The sequence below is a fragment of the Rhincodon typus genome, chromosome 27 (assembly GCF_021869965.1).
Source record: "Rhincodon typus isolate 14 chromosome 27, sRhiTyp1.1, whole genome shotgun sequence".
Classification (NCBI taxonomy): Eukaryota; Metazoa; Chordata; class Chondrichthyes; order Orectolobiformes; family Rhincodontidae; genus Rhincodon; species Rhincodon typus.
The window spans coordinates 4,241,481-4,259,461 of record NC_063358.1 but is presented as its reverse complement, the minus strand read 5'-3'; the positions used below and the strand labels follow the sequence as shown (position 1 = coordinate 4,259,461).

General features: G+C 41.2%; 1 protein-coding gene across 4 annotated transcripts in view; it reads right to left on the bottom strand.

Annotated features, from left to right (window-relative positions):
- Window positions 1-17,981, bottom strand: part of cd164l2 (CD164 sialomucin-like 2) — a 56,539-nt gene that overhangs the window by 21,332 nt on the left and 17,226 nt on the right. For 2 of the 4 annotated variants that reach the window (XM_048613241.1, XM_048613242.1), the window contains exons 3-4: window positions 6,295-6,369; window positions 2,228-2,296 (exon numbers count right to left, since the gene is read on the bottom strand). In XM_048613241.1, the coding sequence (XP_048469198.1) occupies window positions 2,228-2,296; window positions 6,295-6,369 (144 nt within the window). The remainder of the gene's footprint in view (window positions 1-2,227; window positions 2,297-6,294; window positions 6,370-17,981) is intronic. The other 2 variants (XM_048613243.1, XM_048613244.1) reach the window with 1 other exon arrangement.

Below are 17,981 nucleotides of genomic sequence, written 5' to 3'. Positions count from 1 at the left end.
GGTCTAGGCTGAAACGTCAGCCTTCCTGCTCCTCTGATGCTGCTTGGCCTGCTGTGTTCATCCAGCTCTATACCTTGTTACTACAATTCCTCAAATCGTTCACAGACACTTTTACGTCAGATTGGAATCACTGGGGCAGACAAAATCCGTCACCCAGACCACATGTGCCTAATGAAGTTTGCAGGGCACTGTATAAAGTACTGAGCCATTGCTGTCTGTGAGTTGATTAATAAGATACCAGCTGTCACATTCTGTAATGCACAATAATCAAACACAAAAAAGGTAAATGATTCCCAACATTAACAGGTTAGATGCATGTGGAATTCAGCAGGAGGGCAGACGAAATAGAGAGCACATACCAGATCTGAGGGAGAATGCGGGGACTGGTACTAGGTTTAACCGAAGGGTCACCTCACCTCAGGTGAGGGTAACATTGGAGAACATTGATGGTAACCTCACCCAGTACAGGAGTTGAACCCGCGCCATTGGAATCACTACATCACAAACCAGCATGCAGTTAACTCAACCCAACCACCAAGGATGAACTGGTACAAAACCTTAAAATCAAAAATTGGCTCCCAATTTTAAAAAGTATTATAGAAGAAAAAACTTTCACTGATCTTTGAATACAATCAAGCACATATTGAACAGATAAGAGAGAGAAACAGAAAACTCAGTCAAGTCTTTGACTAAGGTTGATTCTTCTCCTAATGCCCCAGGACTAGTTTGTGGCTGAAACATTATGATGCCTTTACTATTTCATTTAATCCCCACAGTGTGGAAACAGGCCATTTGGCCGAACAAGTCCACACAGCCCTTCTAAAGGAGCATCCAACCCAGACCCATCTCCCAACCCTATCCCTGCATTTCCCACGGCCTACCCACCTAGCCTGCACATTCCTGGCCAGAGTAATTTAGCATGGCCAATCTACTCTAACCTGCACATCTTTGGATTATGGGAGGAAACCCAGCACCTGAAAGAAACCCACACAGACACAGGGAGAATGTGCAAACTCCAGACAGACAGTCACCCAGGGTGGGAATCAAGCCCGGGACCCTGATGCTAGGAGACAGCAGATTTGACCACTGAGCCGCCGTGCCACCATGTTAATCAATTATTAGAGTGTATGGAGTTAGCGATCAAGAGTGTGTTTTGGCTTAAAATATGAAAAATTCTTGAAGTCCTTGCCATAAATTTGTTAAAACCCTCCCGCATAGATTATAGAACTCCTACAGGGTGGAAACAGGTCCTTTGGCCCAACAAGTCCTCACCAACCCATAGAGCATCCCATCCAGACCCATCCCCTATAACCCACCTACTCTACACATCCCTAGGACACTATGGGTAATTTAGCATGGCCAATCCATCTAGCCTGCACATCTTTGGACTGTGGGAGGAAACCCACGCAGACACGGGGAGAATGAGCAAACTCCAGTCACCCGAGGGTGGAATTGAACCTGGGTCCCTGGCGCTGTGAGGCAGCAGTGCTAACCACTGAGCCACCCTAGCACATACTAACGCCACATTTAGAACATTTAACTGTACAGCACAGGAACGGGCCCTTTGGCCCAATGTTGTGCCAAACAAGTTGCCAAATTAAACTAATCCCTTCCGCTTACCCATGGTCCATATCCCTCCATTCCTTGCATATTCGTGTGCTTATCTAAGAGTTTGTTAAACAGCACTATCATATCTGACTACACCATCACACCTGGCAGTGCATTCTACACTCCTACCACTGTGTGGGAAACATCCCCCTCAACATCTCCTTTAAACTTTCACTGTCTCACTTTAAATGCATGCTCCCTTTGTAAAGATGTTAGTAAGACCTGGAACAAAAAAAAAATTGCTAACCCATCACCTTCAAAACAAAAAAAAAAAAAGGGAGAAAAATACATGCAGATACAGGAGCTAGCTTCATGGAACAAGCTTTCACAGCAGGCTGACAAGTTGTGTGCTGTTGCATTGAGAGTTTTAGTATTTCCACATTAACAGACTCCACTGAAGAGCCTAAAATCAGCACTCAACCCTTGTCCAACTGGAGTGAGCTGAACCAATAGATAATGGAATTCAAAACTTGGTCCTTCAGTGTTAAAATGTGTGCTACAAGAGTTCAAGGACTGAAAAACATGCTGCCATAACCATCAAAACTAAACTTTAAAATGAAAACATCTAATTCAGTAACTTATCCCAGAGTGTTTTAGTGAGTAATTGCTTTCATTTTACCTGTAGTAGCAGAAATAGTCACAGTGCTAGTGGTGTTGAAAACAGGAGTAGTGGCAAGAAAAGACATAGCTGAGGAGACAGAACAGTAACATTTACAGGTTTATTTCAGCAAATGGACAGTTTTTAAGTTGAAACCACTTTCTCTTAAAAGGAAGATGCCTCTACCAATTATGCCTCCTTTCAAAAGTTTTGATTTGCTACACAATTCTAACTAAAACAAAACAATTTTTTTTTTGCACCATCTAGACTTGGCAATAGTTCACCTCTTTGAAGTCCTTTTTCTATTTCCTCACATTATGAATTCTTCTGACCGAGTTACTCAATGAAGAGCAGTAATCAGTGGTGTGTCACTGAATTATTTCATCACCTCAGAAAGCCAACATCCTGACACTATTTCATTCTTCGGGAACCATCAACACAAGAGATCTCAAGCTAATCCTTTTAGGAAAAGTCACTAAAAAAGACAACTGTACAAGAACATTTGAGAAATGAAGCCATTTTGAGCTATTGTAGTCCAAGAACAAGAACATCTGAAAAAGGGTCAGATGCAAGGGTGACTTTATTGAAAGAGAGTTCTTAGAGGACTTAGAGTAGATGGAGAGATTGTTTCCCCTTGTGGGTGAGCCTAGGATAAGAGGACAATCTCAAAATAAGGGGCTGCACATTTAAGACTGATGAGGAGGAATTTCTTCTCTCAAAGTAATGAATCTGTGGAATTCTTTACTGCAGAGGGCTGTGTCATTAAGTATATTCAAGGCAGAGGGCGCTTTTTAATCAGGAATGGCATTAAGGGTTTAGGTTAAGGCAGGAAAGAGGAGTTGAGGATTAATAAATCAACCACAATCTCAATGAATGGTGTAGTGGACTTGATGGAAAAACAGGAGGCCAATCAGCTCATGTTTTATGGTATTTATGGATCACATGGTAATGGCATCATTCCTAGCCTTTGATGAAGATGGACAAGTCTTAAATACCTTGTGAAAATAGTTGTTAACATAAACCAAACGTTCAATAAAACCAATTCATCGCATAGCTGCTTAAAATACTATCTGAACAGTGCATAGAAATGGTTTCCATTGGCTGAAGGATCAAGAACCTGGGGAAACATATGTAGAGAGTGACTGACAAAAGAATTTTTAAAAAAGTGAACAGGGAAAATTGTGCATTAAAAAAAATTGTAACTATGTCTTGCATCCAGACTATGTCTGCTTCCTTTGGAAGCTAATCTCACACACAAACCGCAAATCTTTTGAAAAAGTTGCTCTTCATATCTTTAAATCTTACTCCACTCACCTTAAAAAAAGTCCGCTAGTCTTGAAAACCTCCACCCTAGCAAAAAGAAACCTACCATTCACTTTATCTATACCTCTCAAGATGACAAACTTCTCTCCTTCACCTGAGAGGCAGGCGAGTGGAATAATAAATTGTTTTTACAGAAAGCCAGGAGAGGCTTAAGAGGCTGAATGGCATCCTCTCGTAATGGAACTCTCTCACTTTTCTATAACCAACACCTCTGGAACCCATGGAAGGTGAGAGGAGGTCCAACCAGTTGCTCCATTCCTAAAACGTTAGCCAATAGAGAACACCCAGTGCTGTGAAATTTAGGGATTGTGTCAAATTGAAAGAAAACAAAAAAAAAGATATTGAATACTATGAATGAGTAAAGAACATATCACAACAGTGAGCTTCTAAAAAGTAAGATGACACTGGTCTCATCTCATCCTCGGAGCCGCCTTGGGAATGAAACTGAGAAACAAAGCAATAGCAATAATTTTGAGAAAGCATTTTGTATTGGTCTTCATGGAATCATTATTGCGATAGTAGAACATTTTTCAAAGAAAAAAAGTCAATAAGTGAGGGAGGAACTTAAACCAATACACACAGACACTAGAGAAAAATAAAGTATTGGGAAATCTAACAGAACCAAAGACTGCGGAATCTCTGATGGATGGTCTGCTCCTGAGGGTCTTAAGAAGGTAGCTGCAGAGATACTGGATGCAATGGTTGTACCTGCCAAAATACTCTACATTCTAGAAAGATTTAAAAAAAAAAACATATAATGCATCTAGCAAAAAAGGAAGGACAGATGGAGAAGGGAGACAGAAACAGGAAATAACATTGGTTGTTGGAAAAATGCTGGAATCCATTGCTGAGGTAATAGCAGGGAATTTAGAGTCAACATGACTGGATGAAAAGGGGAATCACATTGGACTAATTTATTGGAGTTCTTTAAGGGTGTAGCAAGCAGAATGGATAAAAAGGGAAACCAGTAGATGCACTGTATTTGAGGTTTCCAAAAAGTATTTGAAAAAGGCACTACAGAGAAAACTAAACACGAGAGCTGGTGGTGGTGTTGGAGTGATAGATCATCATGAAGAGGGTTTACTAAATACTGGGAAACAGAGTCAGGATCAATTAGCCATTTTCAGGTCAACAACCCTTAACTTCATGGGGAACTGCAGGGGATCAGTGAAGGAGCCGTAACTATTGACAGTCTATATTGCAAACTTGGATGAAGTGGTCGACTGTACTGTAGCCAAGAGATAACAAGGGGTAGAGCTGGATGAATACAGCAGGCCAAGCAGCAGAGGAGCAGGAAGGCTGATGTTTCAGGCCTGCTGTGTTCATCCAGCTCTACACCTTGTTATCTCAGATTCTCCAGCATCTGCAGTTCCTACTATCTCTGTACTGTAGCCAAATTTGCCAAAGGTACAGAAGATAAGTAAGAAGGCAAGTTGAGAAGAGGATACAAAGGATACAAAAGGAATATGGTTAAGAGAATACACAGAATAAAAGTGGAAGAAGAAAACATATGATGGGGAAATTGGGGGTGGGGAGTAGATTCCTGGAATGAAACAGGTGTCCTATGACAATAGGTTGGATAGTTTCTGCCTGTACTGATTGGTGTTTAGAAGAGGGAGTAGTAATTTTACTGAAACATACAAAAGATTCTGAGGGGTATGACAAGGTAGATGCTTAAAAAAAAAAAAAATGTTTAGGGGAAAGATAAAGTTAGGACACAAAAAAAAAAGTCGTCAGAAGTATGATGGAACACTCCCCACTTTCCTGGGCAGGTGCAGTTCTAACTGTGCGCAAAAAGCTTGATATCCTCCAGAACAGGGCAGCCCATTGATTGGCACCACATCTGCAAGCTTTTACTCACTCCATCTCCAATGCTCAGTAGCAGTGTGCACCATTTGCAAAATGTAATACAGAAATTCACCAAACTCCTTCGACTGCATCTTCCAAACAAACAGCCACTTCCATCTACAAGGACAAGGGTAGCAGATGCATGGGAACACCACCACCACCACCTGGAAGTTCCCCTCCAAGCCAATCACCATTCTGATTTGGCAACATATTGCTGTTCCTTCAGTGTCACTGGAAGTCCCTCCCCAAGGGCATTGTGGGTCAACCTACAAGAGCAGTTCAAGAATGTAGCACGATCACCACCTTCTCAAGGGAAACAAGGGATGGGCAATAAATGCTGGCCAGCCAGCTAAACCCACATCCCAATTTTAAAAAAAACGCAAGCAGTCTCAAAATAACAGCCTCCAATTTAAGACTGGACAAGAAAGAATTGTGTCACCCAGAAAGTTCTGTCTTTAGAATTATGTACTCCAAAAGATCAAGGAGGCGGTGAAGTAGAGAAAAAGTGTTTCTACATCACTCAAAGCTATTTGCAGCATACAGTGACACAAGGAGCAAAGGTCACCATGCTGTTAAACAAGTCCCACCACAAAATCCTTCAGCTGATAGTAGGTTGCTGTCACTGGGACTAAAATAATTGTTTCTCTCTAATGTGCAACGTTCAAAATGCTCAACCGGAACCTAAACTAAAAGGTATGATTTTCAGGTTATCTAAACAAAGCACAAGTACACTTTCTTCAAAGGATTAGTTACAAGGAAAGTCTCAAATCCGGTACACTGATGTAATGGAGAAACGTCAGAGAGAGTTAGCACATCAGCAGCTTTACATTTTGCCGGCAGGAGGCGGTGAGCAATTTACATTCTGGGAATAGCAAGGCATGAGTCAGGCAGTGTCAAAGTCACATCATTTCTCCTACCTTCACACATTGAAACTTCGTCGTGTATAGTGCAGGCCGTGAGATTTTCAGATGTCTTTTCAACACAAAAGATTTCTGAAAGTTAAAAAAAAAGCTCAGTTTTACTACTTTACCCCAGGTGTGCAGTTCTACAAGGTGCCCCTTGAACAAGTAGAAAGTTTTCTTACTATCTCTAGAAATTTTCACAGCAGTTATTACAAAAGTAATTACTGTTACTTTTCAGAATGAAAAAATGCAAGAATGCTTCTGAAGGGCGGCCACTGGAATTGAAACGTTATTAACCGTTATCTCTCCATCGATGCTGCTGGACCAGAGTTTCTCTGAACAGGAAATGCATTTGAAGCTTTAAAAAAACTGCCACAAACTATACAGAGCCATAGAGGTCTACAGCACAGCAAAAGGCTCCATGACCCATCACATCTGCACTGGTCACAAACAACCACCTAACTATTCTAATCCCATTTTCCAGCACTTGATCCAAAGATGTACATGGAACTTGCATACTTTAAAGACACTTTTTATTCTCATTCTGGATTTTTAAATTATGTATTCCCATGCTAGTCTATTTTATTTTAATATTTCAATTCTGTGACACTAAAGTATCTGCACCTAGGTATCCTGTACCCAAGAAGTGATGTTACAAGCTTCTTACTTCACTCAGATGAGTGCATGTGACAATAAAGGCTATGTATTCTATTCTTGTATGGCAAGGGAAATATAGTTCTGGGGTTGGCAGTGAATATAATATATGTCCCTTATCAAGATAGAGATGGGAGCTAAACGTTTGTCCCTGTTCTGTGATGACAGGAGATCCATTGACCTGGTTAGCCTTAAAGGGACCTGTTTATATATTTAGCCAATTGGCTTCTAGTCCCAATTTTTCCTTCCACTGGTCATCAGGGGCCAGGGAGTAGAAACTGATCCGAGAGACAGAAAAAAAAAAGTTAACCATTGCAAAAACAATTAAAATTTGCACTGGGTAACATTTGACCAACTGCCTCAAGTGTCCCACAAAGTGGCAGCTGTAGGCTTAGAACAAACCCCCTAGGATTAATGGCCCTTAAGACTCAAATGGGTCAGACAGGCAGATTTTCTTACCGGTCAGTAAGAGATAAGAGCTATCTTTGGAACAGTATCTCAAAACTAAACAAGAGACCCGATAGGCAATTTCCTTCACACAGGGCAGTGAGCTGAGGGAATGAGCTGCCAGAAGTAGTGGTAGAGACAGGTACACAGTTACAACATTTAAAAGACGTCTAGATAGGTACACGTGTAGCAAAAATGCTTTGGAGGGATACAAGTCAAACAGGAATAGTTCATTTTGGGAAACCTGGTCAGCATGGACAAGTTGGACTGAAGGGTCTATTTCTGCGCTGTATGACTAACTTAAAAGAAAAACGAAGTCTGCTTTCAAACGATAACAGCAAATAAATTAAGCCATGAACCTGATATACAGAAACCTTAACATTCTTTTTCTCAAAAAAAAAAAAAGGGTGGAAAACTGCCAGGTAAAATTCCAGGCTAATCCAAAAGCTCAAAATAGAAACAGTAAGAATATCATTGGACAGGATTCAATGAAATTGAATCCAAGCAGCAATCTAACAGGTTATTCTCACTGGGACTAAAAAAATTGTTTCTTTTCAAGGTGGAATACATCTCATCCAAGTGATCAACCAGAACCCAAATCAAAGGATTCCTGTCTGAAATGTGGAACTTGTTCAGCTATCAGTAGCATCAAATCCTACATCCAACATCTCAACTCTACCCATGCCTCATCCTTGTCCTTGTCCTTGCCTATAGAATTGACCACTAATGCTTTCCAGCTTAACATCCCATCTTGCACTTCACATGAAGACAATCTCCCATACTCTGCTGCCCACATCTTAACTCACACAAGGTTGATACTATTCTGATTATAGGTGAATAGTATGGGTGACTAATTGGAAGCTAACACCTCTGTTTTAAGTTTCTTAGCTCGTTTTGCACTCTGTATCCCAATTTCCAATTCCCCTTTGAGTCCTGATATTTCTACTTAAATGAAGATAATGCTTAGCTTTTTTAAAAAATGTGTTTCTTACTGCTTTGTACCCGAGTACCTTGTGTGGTGATATTATACACTTTTCACTGTACTCCTGTACTGGAGTACCCACTACAGTAAAATCTAAACCTAAAAGTCTAAATCTAGCTCAACAATCCAGAGAGCAGCATTCCACCATTTAGGATTAGAAGGGAAAAAAAATCTCCAACAACAGTTAATATCCAAAGAAGTGAGACGCCACACTTGCGGGTAAGAAATGTTAGCTTGCATTGCCAGATGCAGTAACAAATAAGACTCAGCTATTTAAGGAAAATTAATTACAAATTTGTTTTTGCGAACCAAGTTTATTGCGGCCATTGGGCAAATGACTAACACTTTATGCCTTGCATCTGTTTCTGTTCAGAGTCTTTTGGCAAGTTAATTGTTTTGTGCAACTTGGCAGGATTAGAGCAATAACAGATAGCAACTTCCGACGTGTGTGCTTAACTGCACGTATGGATGTTAGATTTAATTTATAGTGACAGTGTGCAATATAGCAGTCCGATTGTTATTCTTAGCACAAAATTTGGATCCACTATAAATACAGAGTTGGCTGCACTGTGTTCTCTGCTCCAGAGCAGCAAACAGCCACTTCTAATAAAACCTTTGAAACAAGCTTTTTTTGGTTGTACATGCAATTCAGAAGGAATCACAACTGGTTACATCTCTGTATTCATTTACAAAAAGTTAAGCAATAGGATTATATTACTGAATGAGCAATGGTTTGCCTGTTTAGTCTGACTGAAAAACCAGTTAGTCTAAGAGTCAGACTTACAAAAGATCTTTCAGGCATAACATTTCAGTTAACATCAAGCAGTGTGTTAGATTCCTATAAATTAGGAGTTAACAAATATACAAATTGGCAGGAAAAGATGGGTGGTCATGGGCATGGGACAGTTGCAATTTAATATGAAGTTACGGTTTTGAAAAAAGTTCAAAATAAAAAGGCTACCTTTTCCAAGCAGAGATACACAATTTGAAAAATCAGTGCATGGGTAATTTGTAACCTTGTGGCCAAAAAGCAGAAGTGGCCAACCATTCTGCTCATTAAAACAGTCAAGCAGGCCTTTTCTGAAAGACCTTTGCCATAGGGTACAATGGTTGTAGATTTAGTGCTGTTGAACCTCAGGACATGGAGAGCTAGTAAATGAATATTTCACGTCAGTTTTTAAATTGTGGAGAAAGAAATGGAGGCTAGAGAACGCGGGGAAGTAAACAGTGATGTTTTGAAAACAGAGCATATTACAGAAGAGGAAATATTGGACATCTTAGGAACCACAAAAAAGGTGGTTAAATCTCTGGAACCTGATCACTTGTAACCCAGGATGTTGTGGGAAATCAGGGAGGAAATTGCAGGGTCTCTAGCAAAAAAAAAAGTTTTTTTGCATCTATAACCACAGGTGATTACCAGAGGGTGGTGAATGTTGTGCCTTTACTTAAGAAACGTTGTAAGGGGAAGCCTGAGAACTATAGATCTGAGCGTCAGAATTCAGTGGTGGGTAAGTTATTGGAGGGGATTCTGAAAGATAGGATTTACATGCATTTGGAGAGGCAAGGACTGATTAGGGATAGGCAGCATGGCTTTGTGAACCACAACTTTCCTTGCACAAACTTTGAGGAAGTTATCAAAAAGATTGATGAGGACAGAACAGTAAACATTGCTGAAGTCCAAGTAAACAAAAAAGTCTTTGCGAACGTTCTGTACGATACACTAATTAGTAAAATTAAAATCACATGGGATTCAGGGGGAACTGGCCAATTGGATACAAAATTGGCTTGAAGTTAGGAGACAGAGGGTGGTGGTGGTTTTTCCAGACTGGAGGCCCGTGAACAGCCGTGTTCCACAGGGAATCAGTATACAGTCCTCTGTTTTTCATCATTTATATAAGTGATTTGAATGAGAATTTAGGGAGGCATGCTTAGTAAGTTTGCAGATAACACCAAAATTGGCAGTATAGCGGATAGTAAAAGGTCATCCAAGATTATAAAGTATCTTGATCAATTGAGTCAATGGGCTGAGGAGTGGTAGATGGAATTTAGTTTGGATAAAGTGTGAGGTGTTGCATTTTGGTAAAACAAATAAGTGCAAGACTTATACAGTTAATGGTAGGGCCCTGGGTAGGCGTTGTAGAACAGAGACCTAGGGGTTCAAGTATATAATTCTTTGAAGTGTGTCACATGTAGACAGGGTGGTTAAGAAGGCATTTAGCATGCTTGCCTTTATAGCTTAGACCTCTGAGTATAGGAGTTGGGATGTCATGTCGAGGTTGTACAGTACATTAGTGAGGCCTCTTCTGGAGTACTGTGTACAGTTCTGGTTCCCCCTGCTAAAGTAAGGATATTATTAAATTGGAGAGGGTCCAGAAAGGATTTACCAGGAATAGAGGGTTGGAGTTATAAAGGAGAGGCTGGATAGGCTGGGACCTTTTTCCACTGGAACATAGGAGGTTGAGCGGTGACCTTAGGAGGTTTATAAAATCATTAGGGATATAGATAAGGTGAATCACAAAAAAGTCTTTTCCCTAGGGCAGGGAAGTTCAAAACTAGGGCCATATTTTCAAAAGGTGAGGGGAGAAAGATGTTAAAAAAACAAAAACACGAGAATGAGGGGTAACTTGGTTTCTTTTACACAGGGTGGTTCATGTGTGGAACAAACAGCCAGAGGAAGTGGTGGGTGCAGGTACAGTTACAATGTTTAAAAAGACATTTGGATAAGGACATGACCAGGAAAGGTTCAGAGGGATATGGGCCAAGTGCAGGCAACTGGGATTATTTTAGTTTGGGAAACTTTGTGGGCATGGACTAGTTGGACTGAAGGATCTGTTGTTTCCGTGCCATATGACTGATTTCTGTCCCACGAATCCAGTGCACTACATATGGCAGCGCTGCATTGTTGGAGGTGCTCCCTTTCGGATTAAATAGGAAACTGAAGCTCCTTTTGCCCTCTTAGGTGAACTATTTTGAGTAGGGAGACCTGTCCCTGACATTTTTGGGCAATATAATGTCAAAGCAACATCTCACAGACACAAGAGATAACAAGGTGCAGAGCTGGATGAACACAGCAGGCCAAGCAGCATCAGAGGAGCAGGAAAGCTGACGTTTCAGGTTGAGACCCTCACAGACATCATCTGGTCATTACCGGTATTGCCAGCGTCCATACAGTGCAATGAACTGCAATAATTCAAAGCAACGGCTCACTACCACCTTCTCGAAGGCAACAAATACTGGCTCAACCAGGGACCACATGTGAATTTTAAAAGAAAATTGTAAGTTGCCATATTTTCTACAATACAGACAGACCCTGGACTGTGAACGAGTTCCATTCTGCAGTCCATTCACAAGTTGATTTGTTTGCAAGTCAAACACAAGGCAGGAAAAATATAAAATAATCCTTCTTGAGTACAGGGAAATGTTCATACATATCTTTGAAAAATACCTCTCTGTATGGGTTCAGATACAGAAGTACGAGCGTTCGTAGTTCTGACGTTCAAATTGGAGACTGCTGTAATGCAGTCACTGGTAGTCTATTGGCTACAAAGGCATGTGGGAAGTCAGGCTCTATGTAAATGCAACTTTTAAAAAAATTCTTCTGTCGTGGTACTTCCAGCAACAAAGGTAATTTAGTGTTTATCCCACATGCAATTCTTGTGCTTGACTGTACAGACTTATTTTTAAAGTCAGGCAAATGTCCCACAATAGAATCTAAATTTTACAGTGTATTAATTCAGTACTAGGGTGTTACTTGGCAACAGTGATCTGATACTGGAGGATAACTAACCGATCAAGGTTGGATTACATGCAAGGTGATGTTACTGCAACTGAATTAGGTCTGTGCTGATGTTATAATTGAACAAACAAGGCATCGGTTTACATATTGCAAATACTTACTGTGTGTAACCAGTCACTAGAAACAGATGATACCTGGTTTCCACCTGTTGCAGAGCTCCAGTACTAAAAAAAAGTGACAATTCCCTGGATTTATAAAAGATGCTTCACAAAAACTACATTTTGGAATCAGACTCCTCAAATTTTAAAGAGAAAATGCATTCAAGTAGGAAACTCAAACAAGGATCTATGCTAATCCAAAATGTACGATTTATCCAGCACTTACAGCTCTTGAAAGTTAGCGAAAGAATGGCAACTTTCAAAACCAAATCAAGCGTTGGCATCACCATTAAAACGGCAAAAAAAAAACACACAGATTAGGACAGGATGATGTCAAAAATAGTTTACGAATGGTGTTGCTTTCAGTGTGTTCACAAGGGTTCAAGTACTTTCCAGAACAGCAGCAATAGTGTGAAGTCAGAAGCCAAGGCTTTGCACTGATACATTTGCTTTAACATTTTCATAGATTCATACAATACAGTAGAGGCCTTTCGGCCCATCAAGGCTATATTGCCAAAGCTATGCTAAAATTACATTAGTCTCAATTTCCTGCACTTGGCCCATGACCTTGAAGGTCATAACATTTCAAGGGGCTCATCCCAATACTCTTTCAAGGTTGTGAGGTTTCCTGCCTCAACAGGCAGTGCATTCCAAACTCCATCCCCACCCCCAACATCCTCTGGGTGAAAAATTTTCCTCAAACCCCCTCCAAAACCTCTTGCCTTTCACTTCTTTAAAAAAAAGACAAAGGAGGCATAATTTCAAAGGAAAATTGACATTTTTCTAATCAACTGTTCAGAGCTGTTATTACACACCTCTGGAGCAAGTGGGACTTGAAACCTAGGCTCCTGGTCCAAGGGTTGAGAGACTACCTCAGGGGCCCTCCTGTGGCACAAAATGATTTTGAGCACCTGCCATTGTGGGCTTTGAAACCATACTCCAGCATATTGATCTGATCCTTTGGATTATAATCGTGGTGATATTTCTACAATACCACAAGCACACCTTAAAGATAAAAAGAACAGGCCAGGATTTGAATCCAGGGTCTCATGTTTACTAGACAGGAAATTTAGCCAACTAAGCCATGGCACTGCTGTATCTCCTTATTAAATGACCCTTAAACTAAGAGGAACAGCTGCTTTCTACCCACCCCATCCATGCCTCTCAAATCAAGTCCCACCTCAGCCTTCTCTGCTCTGTTTAAAAAAAAGCTATGCCTTGACTGGAAAGCAATAATCTTGGTTGCTTTCTTAAATACCCTATTAACCCACCCTGCCACCTTCTGGCATTCCCAGACCATCACAGTCTACTGTAAAACACATTCTTGAGAGTACAATCTCCAGAAGGTGACTTTATATGTTTAATGGATTCCTATGGGCATGAACCACTGAACTACCATGCTCCCAATGCTGCTGTGTGGTCACCCTGGTGCAGAGATTCCTAAACATGGTTCCTCCATCTAGCTCTAGTGGGATGGTGCAGGCTCATCCACGATCAATAAAAATCCAACAAAAGGGGCTTCCACAGCCATAACTCTGAGCTCATGACCTCAAAGTTTTGGCTGGTGACCCCAAGTGGGGGTCATGACCCACAGTTTGTAACATCCTACCCTAATGTTTGATAAATGGTAGCAGACTAGGACACCACAATTTTATTTTTAAACCACCTCTTCTGATGGAAAAGGCAGCATAATTAATTGCATATGCATTGACTAAAACAGAGAAATGCACATGTTCTGAATCACCCAGGGAGTAGCATTACCTTACAAATGAATGCAGACTTGAAGGATGGTCATTATTCTGCACTGATCCAGGATGTTTTGTAAAATTAACCATAGGAAACACAATTTAGGAGCAGGGTGGTGAAGAAGGCTTGCCTTCATTGAACAAAACAGAGTACAGGGGTTAGGATGTCACATTGTGGCTGTACAGGACATTGGTTAGGCCCATTTTAGAATGGGGTGTACAATTCTGGCGTACTTCTATAGGAATGATGTTGTTAAACTGGAGGGTGCAGAAGAGATTTACAAGAGGGCTTAAGTCATAGGGAGAGGTTGAATAGGTAGGGCTGTTTTCCCCTGGAACAGAGACAGAGGCCGAGAGCTGACCTTAGAGGTTTATAAAATCATGGGGCGTGAATATGGTGAACAGCCAAAGGTCATTTTCCCAGGGTAAGGGAGTTCAAACCTAAAGGTTTAAGGTAGTGGTGGTGGGGGTGATATTTAAAAATGGCTACTTTTCACAGGGGTTGGTGTGTGCATGGAACGATCTGCTAAAGTGGTGAAGGCTGGTACCTTTTTCAATCCTTTAATTGTATCTGGACGGGTACAGGAACAGGAAGCGTTTAGAGGGAACATGGGCCAAATGGGACTAGGTCAGATTTGGATAGCAGTTCGGTGTGGATGATTGGACCAAAAGGGTCTGTTTCTGAGCTGTATGACTATGCCTCTAGTATTAGGCCACTCACGCCATTCAACAAAATAATGGCTGATCTGGCTGTTGTAACCACTCCACTTTCCTGTTTACCCACCACCATAAGCCATCACTCGAATGTCTAGCAAAAAACCTTGAGAAAGGTCAAATGACAGCCTCCACGGTTTTCAGGGGAAGGGAATAACAGGCCAACAATCTTGAGCAAACAAAAAAAAAGAAAGAATTCTCATCTGTCTGTCTTGAAAGCAAGGCCTCATTCTTGAGCCGGAGTCCCAATTCTAGTCTCCTGTACAAGAGGCAAGATCCTCAGTCAGCCTGACAAGTCTGCTCAAGATCTTAGATGCTTCAATAAAACCTGTTCTTTCAAAGGCCCAAAACTGTTCAACTTTTCTTCACAAGACAAGCCCATCATCCCAAAACGGAGTTGAGTAAATTGTTACAATTATATATCAAAAAAAATACAGAAGTGATTTCTCAATGCTGTTGGCTAATTTAATAGCTGGGATCTTCATGGACTAAAACTGTTTCTAAAGAGAAAACAAATTAGAATGGCCAAATTACATGAAACCAACATTCGTTAGACAAGAGGCTAATGGGAAGCACATGTAAATACAAAAAAATAGTCCCCCATCTCATTTGATCGATACCATGGAGAAGTCAGCTGAAATGATCAAAATGGAGCAATAACTTTAGTAGGTCTGCAATATACAACAAGCTGCTCTTTCAAGCAATTGTCTTTCATTGACCAGAGATAGCTTTAAGAATGCAGAACGGAACACAATTGAAACAGTTCTCTTCCAAGAGTAAAATGGGTCGGATTTTAAAGTCTGCAAGATAGCAGGCACAAACAGCAACTTTTCCAATGCCAGAAGCAATAAAAAGTATTGAAGCAATAAAAGTTACGTCTCCAGTATAACACCAGATGATACAGCAAGCAGATAGTGTTTCAATAGCTAGTGTACCAAGACCGCTGACAAATAAAACATCACCATTTGATATGACAGCACTTTGGGTATAGTGCAGGGTGTAAGGACATGACTTTGAAGTGCTTATTCCTCATTTCCCTGAGTCACTGGGGTGAAGCCCTGTAAAATTCTCCCCTTACAAGGGGATTTGTAAATGAAATTAACACTTTGGGATTTTGAAAGTCAACCTTTTACTAGACCATAAAATACAAGAGTAGAATTAGGCCATTCAGCCCATCGAGTTCACTCCACCATTCAATCATGGCTGATATATCTCATCTCAACTCCATTCTCCTGCCTTCTCCCTGTAACACTTGATGCACTTACAAATAAGAACTTATCTCTGCCTTATATACACTCAAAGACTTGGCTTCCACAGTCTTCTCCAGCAATGAGTTCTACAAATTAACCACTCTGGCTGAAGAAATTCCTCCTCATCGCCATTCTAAAGGCTCATCCCTTCATTCCGAGGCTGTGCCCTCAGGCCCAAGTCTCTCCTACTAGTGGAAGCATCTTCTCCATATCTGCTCTATCCAGGCCTCTCCGTATGATGACAGTTTCAATCAAATCCCCCTTCATCCTTCTAAACTTCATCGAGTACAGACCCAGGGTCCTCAACCACCACCCATGCCAAGCCTTTCAGTCCCAGGATCATTCCTGTAAACCTCCTCTGGACTCTCTCCAATGCCAGCACATCCCTCCTTACAAACAGGGCCCCAAAAGAAAAAACAAACAACACTTAAGCAGCATTTACTGCCCATCCCTAATTGCCCAAACAGGTCAGAGTCAACCACATTGCTGTGGGTCTGGAGTCACATGTAGGCCTGACCAGGTACGGATGGCAGTTTCCTTCCCTAAAGGGGCATTAGTGAACCAGATGGGTTTTTCAACAATCAAAGGGATTCATGGTCATCATTTGATTCTTAATTCCAGATATTTTGTTGAATTCAAATTCCACCATCTGCCATAGCAGGATTCGAACCCAGGTCCTCCAAAAATGTTATCTAAATCTCTGGATTAACAGTCCAGCAAATAAATACCACTAGGTCATCACCTCCCCCTTGAATCTGCTCAATATTCCAAATGTGGTCTGACCAGATCTTTATACAGCGTCAACAATACATCTGTCCTTGGATTCTAGATCTCTTGAAATAAATACCAACATTGTATTTACTTTCCTAAATGCCAACTGAACTTACATGTTAACTTCAAGACAATCCTGAACTAGAACTCCCAAGACCCTTTGTGCTTCAGATTCTGAAGCCATTACCGTTTAGAAAATAATCTATGTATCTATTCTTTCGAGCGAAGTGCATAACCTCACACTTTCTCACATAGTATTCCATCTGCTACTTCTTTCTCACTCTCCTAGCGTGTCCAAGCCCTTCTGCAACCTGCCCGCTTCCTCAATACTATCTGTCCCTCCACTTGTCTTTGTGCCCTCAGCTTCTTTGTCCTGATTGTTGATGTATAACATGGATAGTTGTGGTCCCAAGCGACACCTGCAGAACTCCACTAGTCACCAGCTGCCATCCTGAAAAGACCCCTTTATCCCTACTCTCTGCCTTCTGCCAATCATCCAGTACCTTACCCCAAACACCATGGGCTCTTATCTTGTTCAGCAGCCTCCTGTGTGACACCTTGTCAAAGGCCTTCTGGAAATCCAAATAGATCACATCCACTGACCCTCTTGTCTAACTTGCTCCTTGCCTTCTCAAACAAAAAAAAAAGGATTTGTCAAATTTGTCAGGCATGACCTCCCCCTGGCAAAGGCTTGCTCACTCAGCTCTATTTTAACTATACACTTCCGTCTTTAACAATGGACTCTAAAATCTTACCAACAACTGAGGTCAGGCTAACTAGCCTACAGTTTCCTGTCTTCTGCCACCCTCCATTCTTACAGAGTTGCTACATTGTCAGGGAGAGTTCCAGAGGGCTGGAAAATGGCCAGTGATTCCTGAAAGATCACCACCAATGCCTCTACAATCTCCTAGGCTGTCTCCTTCAGAACTCTGGGGTGTAGTTCATCTGATCTGGGTAATTTATCCGCCTTCAGACCTTTTAGCTTCCTCAGCACCTTCTCCTTAGTGATAACCACTATACTCCCCTCTGTCTCCTGACTCTCGAAGTTCTGGTATGCTGCTGGTGTCTTCCACCATTAAGACTGATGCAAAGTAACTATTCAGTTCCTCTGCCATTTATTTGCTACTTCTCCAGCCTCAATGTCCACCCTTGCCTCTGTCTCATTCCCAGAAGTTATTATTTCTGTAGTTTGTAGTTTGGAATAGAGATGATTTAAATCCAATAGGTCTTTATATCCTGGAGAGT